The sequence below is a fragment of the Mesoplodon densirostris genome, chromosome 5 (assembly GCF_025265405.1).
Source record: "Mesoplodon densirostris isolate mMesDen1 chromosome 5, mMesDen1 primary haplotype, whole genome shotgun sequence".
Lineage (NCBI taxonomy): Eukaryota > Metazoa > Chordata > Mammalia > Artiodactyla > Ziphiidae > Mesoplodon > Mesoplodon densirostris.
In genome coordinates this window covers 55214937-55232565 of record NC_082665.1, presented here as the reverse complement: position 1 = coordinate 55232565, position 17629 = coordinate 55214937, and the positions used below count along the sequence as shown (strand labels likewise).

Genomic DNA, 17629 nt, shown 5'->3' with positions numbered 1-17629 from the left:
AAGACTAGCAATCAGAAATCCAACAGAACCACATGTAACTTATTACAGAAAACTTCTGAAACTCTTTATGAAGGAAAAACCTGGGGTACATGTGCTTAGTACTCATACTTTTGTGAGCTTTTTAAATACCACTGTTGTCCACCATTCCAACAAAATACTTTCTTCAATACCACAGCTGTTTATAACATGAATTATCTCCTAATGAGATGCTTCTTTCCTTACTGCATGGGGAGTTTGGATGGCTTTTTTTTTTTTTAACGAAAGAGTGCTTATACTTGTCTTCTAAGAAACTTGAGATTGTTATTCTCAAATTGTTATTTCTGCCACATGATATCAGGGCTGATAAAAAGTACAAGGCCATCAGAGGAACTAGAGAACAGGGAGATATTTTACAAAGGGGACTCCAAAAATCTAGTGGGCTTTGTTCAAATATTCTTTCTTTAAAACTTTCAAAAACAAATTTAAATTAAACAATGATGTATTTATAACATCTTAAATCTTAGGGGGTACAGTTAGGCGCTTCCTTGAAAGGCCTCAAAATACCTTTAACATTGAAAATGAACACTTTTTATACTTCCAAAGGTCTTTGTTTTCATTCCTTCAATAATCAACAGAAAAAGAGAGAGAAAATGAAAGCAAACTGGTAGATCTATGACCCAGGATTATATCTAAACAAGGAAAGTACAGACAATAAGAAACCTATAGACTTTAAGGTTGTCTTAAATGAATTAAATTTCAGAACTTCAATGAACTAACATATCTGAAACTGCCTAAGTCAGTGCTTATCCCAGTGCATATTGGTCCTCAATAAATGCACTTTTTATTTTAGTAATCTCTCTACAATTCAAAATGAGGACCAGGCATAGTGTTGCCTGAAGACAATAAGGTGTCTCTCTTCTCTTTCTTTTTTGACTTTTTTGTTTAAAGATATGCGCTTAAGTACATCTTTGAATACAATCTGTCTCAGGAACTCATGAAGCAACTCTGACCACATCTTACATACAGTCAAATTTAAAAAAAAATTTTTTTTTGAAAAAAGAATCTGAGGGGAAGGAAGGAAGGAAGGGAGGGAGGGAGGGAAAGGAAGGAGGGAGAGAGGGCGGAAGGAAGGAAGGAAGGAACGGCTAAGTAGAGGGGAAAATATGTCACCAAACAATCAGGTGGTCACAAAACAGCTCCATATTGGAAGGTAGCCACGTAGGAATACACAGAGGAACATGAGCTGGTTTGCTGAAATAAGGCTCTCTGTTGTTGTTTTAAGAGTCCATTCTTAATTAAATGTTAAGTTTATGAACTATTTTGGCTGCTAAAAGAGACACGTAAATCTATTGGCAAATAAAAATCAGGAGAGAGAAATGAATTTAGCAGAAAGTAAAGGTGTACTTTGGTTCTCTGGGCAGCTAAATACTTTTGCAGCTGCCATTCTAGAGATCAGGAGTCTTGTATAATTGCATTCTAATAAAGATAAAAATGTGTTAGTGCATAATTGCATTCTAATAAAGACAAAAATGTGTTAGTGCATAATTGCATTCTAATAAAGACAAAAATGTGTTAGTTCAAATTATAAAGTAAAATAGGAACATACTTCCATGATAATTTATTTAAGTTATATACCAATATGACTTTGCTGTATAGATACTAAAACACAGACAAGAAATCATCATCTTTTATATTAATTTATACTTATATAATGTTATTTGGATATATCAAAAATATATTTATATAAATAGCATGCTTTCCCTTCACCGAGAGGGCTTCTACTAAATTAAATTCTACATAGCTTTCCCTCCTTGGAAATCATACACTTGACTGCTTTGGGGTTATTCAAAATGCAAAATGTCATGTGACAAGGACTATTGGGAAAACAAAGCAAAATGAGATTCCAGGTTGAGGAAAAGCATAAACTGGCCTCTAAAAGCCCTATAGTATCCCCTAGATTTAAACAGCTAAGCACCATGTTTCAATTAAAGGCAAATTAATTTGCTTTCATTGTGTTAAAAAGGAGCATCACACCAACGTTATCCACTATACACCAGCTTAACAAGGGCTCTGATCATGGATTTCCAACATCCGTCACAGGCCCTTATATATAATGAGATAAATGCAAGAAAGTTGTTTTCCTTCTTTCCTGTATTTTGCTTAAGGAATGCTGTTTTTAAAAGCTGACTTGTAGGGGCTTCCCTGGTGGCACAGTGGTTAAGAATCCGCCTGCCAATGCAGGAGATATGGGTTTGATCCCTGGTCCGGGAAGATCCCACATGCTGCAGAGCAACTAAGCCCGTGTGCCACAACTTCTGAGCCTGCACTCTAGAGCCTGTGAGCCACAACTACCAAGCCCACGAGCCGCAACTACTGAAGCCCACGTGCCTAGAGCCGGTGCTCTGCAACAAGAGAAGCCACCACAATGAGGAGCCCGAGCACCACAACGAAGAGTAGCCCCCGCTCACCACAACTAGAAGAAAGCCCACGTGCAGCTACAAAGACCCAATACAGCCAAAAATAAATTAATTAATTAATTAATTAAATTTTTAAAAATAAAAGCTGACTTGTAAATATACTGGTTGAAGTCTAGGTCCCACTTTGAATTTGTAGGTGTAACAGGTAGATTAATAAACTGTGAGAAACGGTGCTACAGGCAGACATCTTTCACTGCTTTTTGTAGTTTATCTACAATTACTTTTGGTTTTTGAAGAGCCACTGTGTGAAAAACAAAAACAAAAACCTACATAGACCAATCTAGATTTAGAACTGGGAGAAAAAGCAATGGAAGGTAAATGCTAATCAAAGGAATTTATTTAGAAGCCAGTCATAATATCCTCTTATTTGGCCCTGATGATAAAATGTTTTATAAGAAACTCTTACTGACACAATCTGGGGAGTCTAGAGAGCTCACCAAGACTACTAGCAAGTGGGTTGAAGCTAAAATTATACAAAGTAACAGCTAAAACAAGGACAGATTTCTATTCTGATTCCTCTGGGATATGCAAAAGCATCATTTTGGAAGCTCACCTAGAATTACACTACAGACACTTACGTAACAATCACCTGAAGACTTTGTTCTCCCAGAATGCTGCCATTGCATCAGACTGCATTTCCTAGATTTATATGTGACATCACCACACACTTTGTTATACCATGAATCACACACTGCACTGTTAAATCTTATTAGGCCTACTGGCTATTAAAAAAATGAAGTGTCATCAAATACTGCCTAAATTCCATTCCCAAGCTTTCCATTTTGCAAACTGTTCAGAGCTCTCATCTTAAAGAAAATTTGCTTGTAATAATGAAACAGGAACCCTATAGCTCAACACCAACTTCAATGCTTCCATCCTGCCCAATCTCCCTATTTCATCCCGGAAAACTCCTCTCTTGATTACGGTATTATGATAACCATGGAAGATAGAATCATTTGCAGGGTGAATATAAATGCTTTATTTCATGGTAATAAATGCTGTAGCATTCCTTACCACCCAAAGAGTATTAAGGTCTCATAACAAATGGGACCATCTGGAATGTTAAATTTGCCTGGCCCGTAACAGGAATGGGGGCCAGAGAGAGGGTAGGATGGAAATTCCCTCTAAGAAACAGCTGTCAGATCCATCACAGATTTGTGATGGAGCTGTTCATACTCTTGGCTTCGATGTTGAATATCCTCAGATGATCTACATAATTGTGGTTTTTTTAGGTATCCAAGATAACTAAGGTGCTTACTGGGACACCTTAATACTGTGCATGAGTGGGTAAGCTATTTTGTTACATTATAAAATTCCCTGAGCTCCTGACAAATCTCCACATTGCTGTCTGCTTTTCCATAATGTCAATGTCAGGAATCCACACATATTTGTAATGACTCAACCACCTGGTCTATACCTCCTTTCTTTAACTATATTATATATACACATTCTATGTATGTTATACTCCAAAGCTGTAAGCTATGCTGCATATTTGCCATTGCTTCCTATTGGTTAAATTTTGCTTTTCTCTCTCTTTCTATTATCTGTTAAAAATACTGCCTAAATGAATTGACCTGTTCTTAAAGAACAGGTGAAATTAGTGTCTAAACTCACCAGCCATCCCAAAGTTAAGCTGAGGCATCTCTTCAGGCTTTGTTTTCTTGGGGCTTGGCAAGTCTCTTGAAGAGTCAGGTGGGAAGGCCCATAGTTTCTTCCGTGGATTGACAGTGGATGTTGGGGATTTCACAGGCTTGTTTGTGGTAGGACACCATTTGTAGCCAGGATTTGCTTTCATAAATGCATCTTTATACTATAAATAAATAATAGATAACATATTTTAATTAACACATAGATTGAAAAAGTTCTAGTACCTTCACCTTACTCCCCTATTTAGATAATGAATGAAAAAAACACTTTCAGTAAGTTCTTTCCTTGTAGAAGAATGACAATCTCAGTACAGGGCTTTAGAGCTAGGACGTGAATTTATCTACTAGAAAGTTCATTTGTGGGATGAGGGTTCAGAGGCAACACATTTTGTATCTTTTAATCCTCTTCTTTTTTTTTTTAGGATCCAAAAAGTTACCTGACCTTGGTAAAGAAAGGGAGTTATTCATAATGTGGTACGTAAAGCAGCACCTATTTCAAAGTAAGTATCAAGTACCTTACAAAATGTGAGTCAGTACCAGGGCCAGTAACTAGATTCTGCTCACTGCTTAATTTGCTAAGTATGTTAAAAATTAAATCTGGGGGCTTCCCTGGTGGCGCAGTGGTTGAGAGTCCGCCTGACGAGGTAGGGGACACGGGTTCGTGCCCCGGTCTGGGAAGATCCCACATGCCGCGGAGCGGCTGGGCCCGTGAGCCATGGCTGCTGAGCCTGCGCATCTGGAGCCTGTGCTCCACAACGGGAGAGGCCACAACAGTGAGAGGCCCGTGTACTGCAAAAAAAAAAAAAAAAGGGGCCTCCCTGGTGGCGCAAGTGGTTGAGAGTCCGCCTGCCGATGCAGGGGATGCGGGTTCGTGCCCCGGTCTGGGAGGATCCCATATGCCGCGGAGCAGCTGGGCCCGCGAGCCATGGCCGCTAAGCCTGCGCGTCCGGAGCCTGTGCTCCGCAACGGGGGAGGCCACAACGGTGAGAGGCCCGCATACCGAAAAAAAAAAAAAAAATTAAATCTGTACAGGCAAATGCAGGGAAACCTAACAGAGCAAAGTAATCAGTTGTGGGATAAAAGCACCAAGATCACGAATGGGAGATGCAGAACAAGGTAGGGCAAACTGATGCAGAACTTTTTAGTTCTTTGAAGATGCAGGGCCATGTAGAAGAAAGAGTACTGGATGCAGAGTCTGATGACCTGGCTTCAAAACCCACCTCTGCTATTAGCCAGCTGTGGACATTAAGCAAATTATACAACCTTTCTCAGCCTCAATTCTTCCATCTAAAAAGTGTAGCTGCACCTGGTAACATCCCAGGGTTTTGTAATGAGCACATGTGATCTCAAAAGTGAACATGCTGCAAGCTGTGATGTGTGATGTTGCAGATTAATCCATCACAAACTGTATGTCTTTACTTGGAGGTTTCCAACTTCACTGTTAATATCTTCCTTCCTCCTTCACTTTTCTGTGGTTTTCTCCCTTTTCCCCAACTCGGCCATTTCTTTCCCTTTCCTGACAATACTTAAACAAAAATATATTTCTTGCTATTCATGTTATATTGCCAATGGTTATGTTATCTGATAAAATGTATTTTTCATGTATTCTTCAATGATTTTATGTTATATGATTGCTAGATACCTTATTTAATTAATACAATTCTTTCACTCCCCTAAACTTTCTTTTTAAAATGGTCACTCTGTGTGTAAAATTAATTTAGTGTAAGCTCAAAATAACTTTTTTATCTAACTCATTAAAGAAAAAAAAGGTTCCTTTACCCTGAGTGTAAGAAAAGTATATGGAATCCAACTAACAAACTTTTTCCACCACTTCACTTTAAATCATATAAATGAAAATTGTATTGTAAATAATATAATGCAATGTTAGTAGTCAATGGTTTAGAATCATCCCCAAAAATCACTCAATTCAAATTTTCGGAATAATCAATTTTTTTAAACTAAAAGCTGTATATCTGCATATTGATACATAGGTATATGAGGAAGGAAGGTAAGCGTAAAAAACAGTAAGATACAGTTCTACTTTTCCTACAAAAATAATTAAAATGGGATACAAGGCCAGATGCAAACTAGAATTTACCATCACATAACAGAATAAATTTGGAGGTATCAATGTAATGTAAGAGGTACTCTATCCCAGCACATTCACATGCATGGGGGGATTTACATGTTAAGCTGAGGCAGACAAATAGCCTCGCCTGCTGTCTGGAGGTGGAAAGTGACAAATGATAGGGTGAGATAAAAGCAGCAGGCACATGCATCATTATTTTGTCCCAGCAAAATGCACACGAGCTGGTCTGTCAGATGAACAGTCATTTGGACAAAGGTCACCACTCTATAACGTAACAAAAGACTATCAAACAAATTAACATATTTGTCATAAGAAATTTTAAAAGTTTTGGGTACTTCTGGTTGTTTCTTAAGAAAAAAGTCCCAATTCACGGATGGGACTAGACAGATGGATGTCACTAGCCTTCAGATTTCTTCTGTTTCTTAGGTGTCCCCTTCCTCCCCTCCAATGTTGTCGATCTGCTAGGTAAGTTCTTTCCCAGTAAATATTACATCCTTTTCTAAGAATCATTTAGCAATTTGCTTTGATGAAAATCAACATGTGTAATGAAAATGATAATACTGTCATTCTTATGAATGAATTATTACCAGCATCAACGATTTTTAAAAGCACTGATGGTATTAATAAATAAGTTAGCTTAAACTAACTTATGATGTGGAGCTGTGCTGAAGATAACATAAAGCAGAGACAATCACTGACCATACACATCTCTTTCTCTTGCACTTATTCTACCCACCCACCCACATCCATCTCAATACTTTGTGAGGATCGACTAGGTGACAGACACTGGTTAGACACTGGGGACTAAAAGAGCATAGAGTCTCCACCTTCAAACTGTTTACAATCCACAATCAGTAATCAAAATGTTACTTCTTCTTATACATGGTCTACGGACTTTCCCCTGGCTTAGGCATGAAAAATCGTTTTGCAGAGGGCCCGTAAAAGGGGAAGCTATCTATGTGTTGAAGAACAAAAGGCAAGAGAAACGCCTGGAGTATGTGAGGTTTTATGGAAAATGGTGACTGAGAATTCACTATGAGAGTCAATGCTCTATAAATGTATTACAATTTTAACCTTGTCTTAAACTCGATGTAAAACAACATTCATTAGCTCAATCAAGTATATATTTGAGCAAAAGGGTTAAGAATGTAGGAGACAGAGAAAAGAATAACACACAGCCCTTGTCCTTAAGGAGTTTAAAGCTTAGATGGAGATGTCATAAATTCACAAAAAGACATACAGGTCAACACAAGCAGTGTATGAACACCAAGTGAGGGCGGAGGCAGGAAGAACCCTCAGCATGTGAGGATGTCTGTCCTTGGAACTGGGCTCATCATCAATCACTTGCTCTGATTCAGCTATAAGAGACAACAGAAAGGCTTAATCATTTGTTGTGATGAGGTTATTAGGAAAGGGATTACAGAGAAAGCTGAGTAAGGGAGAAATGAAAAAAGACTATATATAGTCTGAAGCAAATAGCTGAGTGAAAGTATTAGCAAGCTGGTCAACCATGTGGGCAAAAATCCATCAGCACAGGACTGAAAGAACCAAAGAGACAGGCCCACCCATCCAGATCCCCAAGGCAGGGCTTTCAGGCTGGGGGTGGGAGGGGAAGCTCAGTTATCCTCCAAGAACATCAATCACAGGCGTCCTATCTCCTAGGTAACTAACCTCCTGCTAAAACACTGATTTTTTAAAATCTCCCATTAATATAAAAATTCCTATTTTATTTTATTTTTGCAAATTTCCAACTGATTAGATAACCTAAGTGAATTTACCTTATAGGCACAGATCCTGACTTACACAAGATGCTCAGTAAATGCTGGCTCCCTTCTGTCCACCCTCAACCACTACCACATTTCATTAGCAATGATTAATATATCACTGTTATTCAAGAATGGTATTAAGTACATACCCTTTGCCACAGTATCTGTCTACTTCATATATGACAATGGCATTACTATATACCAAAAGACAACACTCTATTATGTTAATCTTTAAAAAATTGTGTCTCAACATTACATACCTTTGCAGATCATTTATAAGAATGGGAAATGTGATCTTAAAAAGCACCTTAAGGAGAGATGTACTTATTAACTGTCTTCCAATTGTTTGTTTCTAATTGGAGGGGAGGGGATGTATCAAAAAGTCCAGGAGTATTTCTAGCTATTATTACGGTCTAGATCTTCTCAACAGAGTGAAAGAGAATGATAACCCTGGTGAGGTCCAGTAATAAGGGACCCTGGGAATATCTATACAAATGAAGAGAGCTGCTTCTGGTGCAAATACGTGAAATATCACCATGATAAAAAAAAAAAAACTACCGGAATTATGAAGGAGAGATTACACAGGAATTATCTGATTTTTAAAGAGCTATAACACACTTTTAAATCTTAGAACTCTGCAGGGGGCTAAGTGAATCCCTAGCATAATAAATTTTGAGACAGCTAATGAATTTTGAGACAGCTGTACCTTTTCACATTGGCAGGCAGAAATCACCTTATATAGGGTGGAAGAGAAGAGGAAGATATTTGAGAAGTGGCATTAATTTGTACTTCCTTAGTTTTAGGAACTTTCCCTCACAGAACTTTAAAACTTCTCATTTAGATCTGAATTATTCTTACTAGATATTTTAATAGGAAGAAAATTAATTAGACTTTTATATGACAGAACACTGAATTAAGTTTACAGTTCCAACAGAATAAAAATATTTCAAATTATACATTAACCTATAAAACTTTCATGTTAAAGCCACTACAGTAAAAGCTATACACTTCAAAAAGTGACTTGAATAAGTGACCAGGGAATTGCTTGGTTCTCTTGTAGAAAAGTCATAAAGGAAAAACTGAGTTGGCTACAGATACAGTTGCCTAAATTGCCTATAAGGATTACTGTGGCAATGGCAGTTCATTTCCACGTATAAAGTTTCTTAAAGGACAATTTTACTCCCTAATTTGGGTAAGGAGGAGAAAGTCAGTCTAATCAGTTAGCACTATTTAAAAAGTACCAAAAATTTCAGAATTTCTTTTAAAATGTAATTTTGGTACATTTTAAAAGGTAGATAGGGATCTGGGTAAGAAACTACATTTCTGAAAATGTATGAATAGATAATTCATGTTAACTAATTTGAATTGTAAAATGTTTTCTTTAAAAAATGTGTTCGCTTAGGTTTAGTAATTTCCTTAAACACTTTAAACTTTTTCTTTTAAAAATAGTTTATGGCATAAATTTGCAATGTTTCAAACGGTACAAAAGTTAATTTTTACCTACATCCCTTTGAACGACCACAAAGTCCAAAGTAATCAAGATTTACTGTAGGATATTGGAGTATTAGGTCCCTCAATCAATCCAAATATTAACATCTGAAACCAATACCAAAAATTAGTTTTAAGAGACAGTTTAAATTCTCAATATGTCACTCACTATGAGGTCTATTTTTTTTATCACTAGCTATGGGGTCTTTATAAAGTCCCTATAATTTTATTTGATTTGAATATTTAAATGGTAGTGTTTACTAACAATTAGCAAATGGATTGATGTTTCTGAAATCAAGTAGTTAGCTCACTTAATGGAACATCTATTTTGTTAGGGATTATTAATCACATTGGACAGTATCTGCCAAGTTGGGCAAATGATGCATTTTAGTTTTGTTGATTCTTGTGTTTCAAAGACTAATTTTGTATTTCAGTAGCACTTCAGCATGTTAATAGGTCCTAATAAAAACAGTAAAAGATTACTAGGTAAAGAAGTAACAAATACAAACAAACATAAATTTGTTTATCAGGAACAACTAACGTGTGTATAGCATTTTAAACTTCAGACCATGCCTGTGCACACAATGCCTTATTTGCATCTGACCTCAACCCTGTGAGGGCAGGCATCTTTATTGCCATTTATAAATGTGGAAACTCAGAAAGGTCTGAGAATGGAGAAGGCCAAGTATGAGAACCCAAGCTCTACTACTACTAATTTGCTGCCCTGGATAAGTCACGTAAGTCCTCTGGGCCACAGTGTCCTCATCCTTAGCTTTCGGAAAATAATATCTAACTCATGGCATTATTCTTAGGATTAAGTGAGTCAAATGTTTATAATGGAATCCTGGGCAGAATAAAGCAATACTCAAAACTTGATATTATTATTTCAAAAATAAACACTTGAATTTTTTATAGTAAGAAAGTCCTGACATCTGGAACACAGGAATGGGAAAGGTCTCAGAAACAAAAAGTACTGGGAAACATGAAGCCCAAATCTTTGGTTTTACTACCCACCTCCCCGCAAAGTGGCGGGGCCCCTAATTAAGTGATACTCAGAAAACTCCACACAGAGTAAAGTCATTTCATTAGAGGCAGTCCAAAGTGGCTGACAGAAGAAAGAAATGTCAATTGACAGCTGAGGGTGAACCGAAAAGAAAGACTCATGGAAAAGCAAAGAGGAAATTCAAAAGAACAAAAGGGTTAAGAATCATTTAATATACAGATAAAAATATGACTGTAACTCAATTGTTCACAAAGGTCTCACCAAATTACAGATTATAAAATTATTCTTGTAGAGAAACAATGGGTTGAAATTTTGAAAAAATTCAACAGGCATTCTGAAATTTTTAAGTAAGGAAGTATTTAAACAAAATATTACATAAAATTTCTGGGATAAATATATAAAATAAGAGTGTTTAAAGAAACAGCTAAGTTTCATCTACCTAGAAATCACTTTTGAGTAACACTTGTTTCTCCAGAATGTGGGGATAAATGAGGTGCTGCTCTAGCTTAGTAGTATGAAAGATGCCACAGCATTCTTGTAAAAATACAAATTCTGTTAAGCATGATGTGATAATTAACAAAAGCTGTTCAGAGTAATACAAGAGAAAATGACGGTAAATCTTCTTTGGAGAAGAATACATTTCTGATGAAATCAAAGCAAGGGAATGAATATGTTAATTTTATCTTGAAGAAACATGGAGGAAGAACTGATCACTAAAGACCCCATGGAGATTTGTGGTGATAATCTCTCCTAGACTACTGACGACAACAGATACCAACATTTACGAAAGGCTATTACAGGTTCCCTTCAAGCTGTATTTTATTGCATTTAATTCCACAGCTCTTTTATTGACATACAACTGAACTTCCAACTTTTCAGGCCAGTCTCTCAAGACTTTTTGCCTTTATATCATCGTTTCCTGTTACTCTGATACAAATACCCCAGGCTTGGGGTAAAACTTTCTTGTTCTTAAAATTGTTCTCACTTTTCCGTATCTGCTCTTATCCTTGCCTTTCTTCTGAATCCTGTACCAAAGCCCATGCCAAATTCTATCAACTTCATAAAGCCTTTTCTGAAATACCCCCAACTTGACCCCAACCTCTGCACAGGCAGACTCTTCCCGTAAGACCCACGACATGTTACTGTTACCATTTTTGACTGACTTACTCAAATCTCTAGTCTCTCAGCTGTCTAAAGTGAGTAGTATATACTAAAAGGATGCTAGAGTCAAATAGGCAAGAGTATCCCAGGCTCCACCAATGTAGAAGTGGTCAAGATACTAACTCCAAAGAGCCTTAGATGGCTGCTCTGAAGAATGGGATAACTGACTTTACATGTTTGTGCTTAGGTAAAACATCCAGTCTGGAATGAACCAATTAATAAATGCATGCATTCTGCCTCATGCCTCAGATCCTACAAAAACCAAAGGAGGAGGTATTATAAAGGTCACTCAAAATTGCCTTAACTTTCCAGGCCCTCCCCTCTTCTTTGCACTGACTCTGCTCTACCTGAAGGACAACATATGTGATCCTCTACATTGACTGTCCATTAATTAACTATGACTATTAGTTTAAGTGACATGTGGAAGTTTCCAGCGATATCCTAGTCAAAAATGCAGGCTTATATTCATATATTTGTAAGGGAAAATGTTAAAAGGAAAAATAATATTGTTTCTGGGTCTCCTAACAGGCAGTTGAAGAAGCTAGAGCCTGTGAATGTCCACAACACTGCACCATCATGCACACTGCTGAATTTAAGAAAAGAACCCAGGTTATATCCTTAGGACAGTATTTTTTAAATTACTTATAACTAATTATTGCTCTAATGAGATTCATCAGAGAATATGAAACCCTCATTCAACCATTTTTTCAACAATGCCAATCAGTACTGGGAAATAATTCAAGAAACCAAAAAGAAATCCCAAAACAGGTACGTCCTCTTACCAGATGCACAAATAGAAAATAATCAAAAAGCAAGGGAAGAGTCAGAGAAAGTTTTAACAGGTTAAAAAAAATGAACTCTTCAAAGTTGTATTAATTATTACTTTAAGAATATATTTTAAAAACAAGAAGAGAATGGAAAAATTAAGTATTTCTCATTCAATTGATAATGACAGAATAGATATTGGTGAACATCACATAACTATTTACACTCACATGCAAACTATGCTGCAAGACTATGTCTTGTTCCCAATAGAGAACACATTTTAAATTGGGGGTTTAAAATTAAAAGATTACACATATAAAAATAGTTTTAAAAATGACTGCCTGGAGAGAGGGGACCTTGAGGAACTGAGACCATGTTTATCACTAACAATCGTTAAGACATTGAAGCCACATTGAAGCCACCCAATAAGTTTTTGTTGATTAAGCTGACATTTCAATTAAGGCTGCAATATTAACACAAAAAGCACCAGCACAATTACCTGCACTTTAACATAATTTCGAAACCACTTGGTAAATAAGTTGAAACGAGTATCACTTATGCCTAGAAACCAATTGTATAAAGGATTTTCAAAGCAACTGAACCTTCCACACTTGGTACTAGAAGTGAAGACAATATTTCGTAAGAGCAACAAGGCAAGTTGTGAGATGGAAGATCCAGTTATGGTCTCTACTTGAAGTAGTTTGCAGTGGGGGGCACCTTATCAGATTTAGATTTCATTACTCACCACAATGGCAAATACTGTGAAGCTAATTAAGTAATTAGTAAAGGAATTCCTGTATGAAAATAATGCTTCCTCCTCTTAAAAATGGCCACCTATTTGGTTTGTAAAGTAGCAGTATTTAAGAAAAAGCAAACAGTATATGTGAGACAGGCTACATGTTATCCAAAAACATTAATCCAAAAACAAACTCAAGAGTTTAATTATAGGAAGTTCATGCAGTTCCCTATGAGGTTTCAGATAATTGTTTGTTTTATCATATAAGCATGACTATGAAAGGATCTAAAGCTATTTAACAGGAAAATTTTACTGTTAATTACTGTTATGCTCATGAAAATGTCCTGCAACATTTAAAATCATGTAGGTTACTGGAATTGATTTTAAATTTTCTAGATGCTCTATATAGTTAAAATCCTGTCTTTAACAATACAGTTAATTCCTGAAGCCTTATGTAATCGTTAATTACATAGCAACTATGCTAATCATTTACTCTGGATTCAAATGTCCCTGAACATTGCATAAGAAATTTTTATGTTCCATATTAGCTTGTTAAAAAACTCAATAAAACCACAGCAGTTGAAATAACTATTTTTCTACATACTGAGATATCTAATAAAATGTCTCACTTGAAACTCTGTATTTGTCCCCTGCTGGTTCATCTTTCCATAGAACTTAACCAAATGTTTGCGTGGCTAGGGCTTTCATGAATCAAGATTATTTGCAAGTTGCAACACTCAAGAAACAGTTAGAATTACTCCTTTCAAGTTTAACCACAATGATATTGCTTTGCTTTCCCCTTACTTGCTAAATCCACTAGACAATACATTTTAAATGCATAATGAACTCACATTAATTTAAGATTATTTTAGAAACAGACCAGAATACAATTTTTCAAGAAATTTACTCACATTTTGGAATTAATGCCCCACCTCTCTGAATAGCCTTCCTGCATAGAAATACTTCTCACCAACTATTGCCTACACAGTGTTTACATGCATGCACACATCACAGTACATCCTGTTCCACTGTCATTCATTCATTTACTGGTTTTAAATATTCATGCTGCACAACCTACAGAAACAAGGCAAATCTCTGGATAATTGCGTTTATTGCAAAATCAAAAAGTATTAGTGCTGGAAGGGATACAAATTTTGCTCTAACTTTCTCATTCTAAAAACATATTTTAAAAAAAGAAAAGAAAAGAAAAGCTGAGACCCAGAGATTGACTTAGATATGGTTACAAAGCTATTCAGCATCAGAACTAGATTAATATTTTCATCTTTACTATGGGCATTCTCTGACAGCAGAAGCGGGTTCCTAGAAAAACTAAAAACAAAAACCATTCATAATAAATAAAATCACCTTCATAAAAATCAATCCCCCACATCAATCAGTGGAATATATACAATGAGAAAAAACTTCTTGGTAATAGGTTGCTTTTGGCACCTCACCAGTATTTGCAAGGTGGACTTGGAACTCAGGAATAGGAACAAAGCTTGTATGTCTTCACTTAACACTTGATTCAAAGATTCACCTGCGTGCTGCTAGACCTTTAGCACAGACTCCAAATTTACTGACTGGGGGTTATAGGATTGGTTGCTCACGGGCACCATAAAACCTCATCACTGTAACCTACCTCCTTGGCCATGTCTGTGTATTTCTGCTTTTCCTTTGGATCGAGAACAGCCCACCAATCAGCTAGTATCTTGGTAGCACCTCGGTTATCAAGCCTGGGGTGTTCCTGACGTACAAGAGAGCGATGACGTTTGCAAAATAAGAGAAATGCATTCATTGGTCTCCGGGCTCGCTGTTCTGGTGATTCATCATCTTCAGTTTCACCAACATCTTGCTCTAGACCATCGGCCCCAAGAAGTTGAACCTATTAGCAATAAAACAAAAGCCAAATGTTTAACACATCCTGGATAACTTTGCTTTAACAATTAGTCTTGGTTTTCAAATTGTATTTTTCCTTAGCTCCACTTAAACAACTTACAAATTGGGGGGAAAAATGATTTTTTAAAAGTCATCAACCACTGTTTGTGGTTGGTAACCAACTTAAGATGTTTTCTTTTGCTTAGTTTCTACAGCAACCTGTGCATGTCTGTATTACAGCATATATTACATTGTTGTTATAATTGCTTACATTTTTTTCTCACTAACAGTGAGCTCTTTGAGGACAAAAGCTCTCTTATTTTCCTCATACACAGTGCATAGCTTAATGTCTGGTCTAACATTAGTATTTAACTAACTACTGAATGAAGGATTCAACCCATTCTGTGATATATGGGTCTCAAGATTAACAACAATATCCACATAAGATACATGAGCATTAGTTCTTTCTACTCTTTTTTTTTTTTTTCTTTTTTGCGGTACGTGGGCCTCTCACTGTTGTGGCCCCTCCCGCTGAGGAGCACAGGCTCCGGACGCGCAGGCCCAGCGGCCATGGCTCACGGGCCCAGCCGCTCCACAGCATGTGGTATCCTCCCGGACCGGGGCACGAACCCACGTCCCCTGCATCGGCAGGCGGACTCTCAACCACCGCGCCACCAGGGAAGCCCCTTTCTACTCTTTGGAATGTCCTGTTGTACAACTAATAATATGAAAATGTTTAACATGAAAGTAGATAAAAATCTAATACAGACTACTTAATGTTTTTGTGCATATCACAAGTGGAGCCTCCTAGTGTAAAAATCAAAACAGACCTCTAACATTATTTGAAGGAAGAACTACATAGTAAATTTTCAAGCTTGTAGATATCACACTTTCTTGTCCACTGAAATTCAATGGTGATAGGGCTTAAACTTTCAAAATCTGTTTTGAATCCTCCCTTTTCCTAAGCATTTCATTCAAGGTCTTCAAGGACTTCTGCAAAGCTCTGATCCTCTCCATCTGTGTAATTCTCATTGCCACTGCCCTAGTACCACTCTTGCCTATGGCCTTGTCATCATGCTTTCAATCTCTTACAATACTTCCTGCGCATGGCTGCAGGTTAAATTTCTTAAAGCACATTTCTGATCACAGAATCTCAGAATGTAACACGATTGTTAAGTATCTTCTAAGGCTAAAATATGACAGTGCGAACAAGAACATAAGTCCAGTATGCTTACTAAAACCATTTCTTTACTTGCTGCTTCACAGTTAAAATCAAGAAGGATCAAGGTAGTTGTTAGACTGCATTACACAGTAGGGCAGTAGTTCTTAAACATGAGTGGGCACTGGAATCCCTGGAGGTCTTGTTAAAACACAGATTGTTAAGTCCCATTCCCAGAGCTTCTGATTCTGTAGGTCTGGAGTGGGCCTTGAGAATGTGTATTTCTAACAAGTTGCCAGGTTACACTGATGCTGCTAGCCTGGGGATCACACTTCGAGAACCACTACTATAAGGCAACCAGGTTCTCTTATATAGTGTTTATTGGGCAACTGTTAGAGACGCTCTAGGACAAATCATTAGCTTCATCCAATTAGATGTTTTTTAAAAGTCTTTTAAGTTTAAATTAAGTATTGCACATGCATTTAATTAACCATCAATTATCTTCAAACACAAATAGTACAGCAACAATCGTGAAGTCATAGCTACTTGATTTGGAACTACATTAGGGATTATTACTGGGGGTGAGGGATACAGAGTGATCTTCCTCATTATGTGTAAAATCATTAAAAATGATGTGAGTTTTCAAGGAATATTTATTTAGCATTCTGAATCTAAGAAGCTACAGAAAAAAATCAGGCATAAAAAAATGTATTATGTAGGTTGAGGAAGTAATTATAGTTTCCCTTCAGAAAAGAATAACTTTTGATTCAGTTACTAAATTATAAAACTCAAGCCAAGAGCTGAGATAAATAAGACAAATCCTGGCCCAAGGAGCTCACTGTTTGGGGAGAGGAGAAAGATATATAAGCAAATAAATTAAAAAGCAGGATGATGACTGCAACAATGAACCAGTGCAGTAATCAAGCACTAGCAGATGGGTAGGAGAACAGAGAAGTCTCCCTAGAAAAGGTGTGGTCTGGGCTAAATTTTGAAAGATGAATCAGAGTGTGTAGGGTAGTCAATGGGGAGTCATGGGGAACTAACAGAGATTAAAGCTCAATAGTTCAGACACTTATATGCAGCTCAATAGTACCAGTATATAAAAGATTAGAACAGGAATCTAAGGTTACAGAAGAAGGTATGGGTCACTTCATGAAGAATGTGCTCTGTCGGGTTAAAAAAAAAGAAAAAAAAGAAAAAAAAGTGCATTTAACCCTGTAAATGAGTGGTTTCAGACTGCATGGATCAATAAAAACCCTTGGGAGGGGATCAACACAGATTACCAATTTTTTGTTTTGCCAAGTATGAACATTAAAAAAAAATTTTAACTACTATCTAATATTATAATTGTTTCATTAAATTAACTAATCAAAAAGTAAACAAATAAATAATTGTATGATATACAAATTAAATTAAAATGAAAAGGTATCTGGACCTATTTTTCTTTCACCAGAGGCCAAGTAACACTCTGCAACAAATCAACAC

General features: G+C 36.7%; 1 protein-coding gene across 15 annotated transcripts in view; it reads right to left on the bottom strand.

Annotated features, from left to right (window-relative positions):
- BBX (BBX high mobility group box domain containing) overlaps positions 1–17629 on the bottom strand; it is a 296320-nt gene that overhangs the window by 75645 nt on the left and 203046 nt on the right. For all 15 annotated transcript variants that reach the window (XM_060098744.1, XM_060098747.1, XM_060098748.1 and 12 more), the window contains 2 exons: positions 14750–14992; positions 4071–4266 (listed from right to left, as the gene is read on the bottom strand). In XM_060098744.1, coding sequence (XP_059954727.1) covers positions 4071–4266; positions 14750–14992 — 439 coding nt within the window. The remainder of the gene's footprint in view (positions 1–4070; positions 4267–14749; positions 14993–17629) is intronic.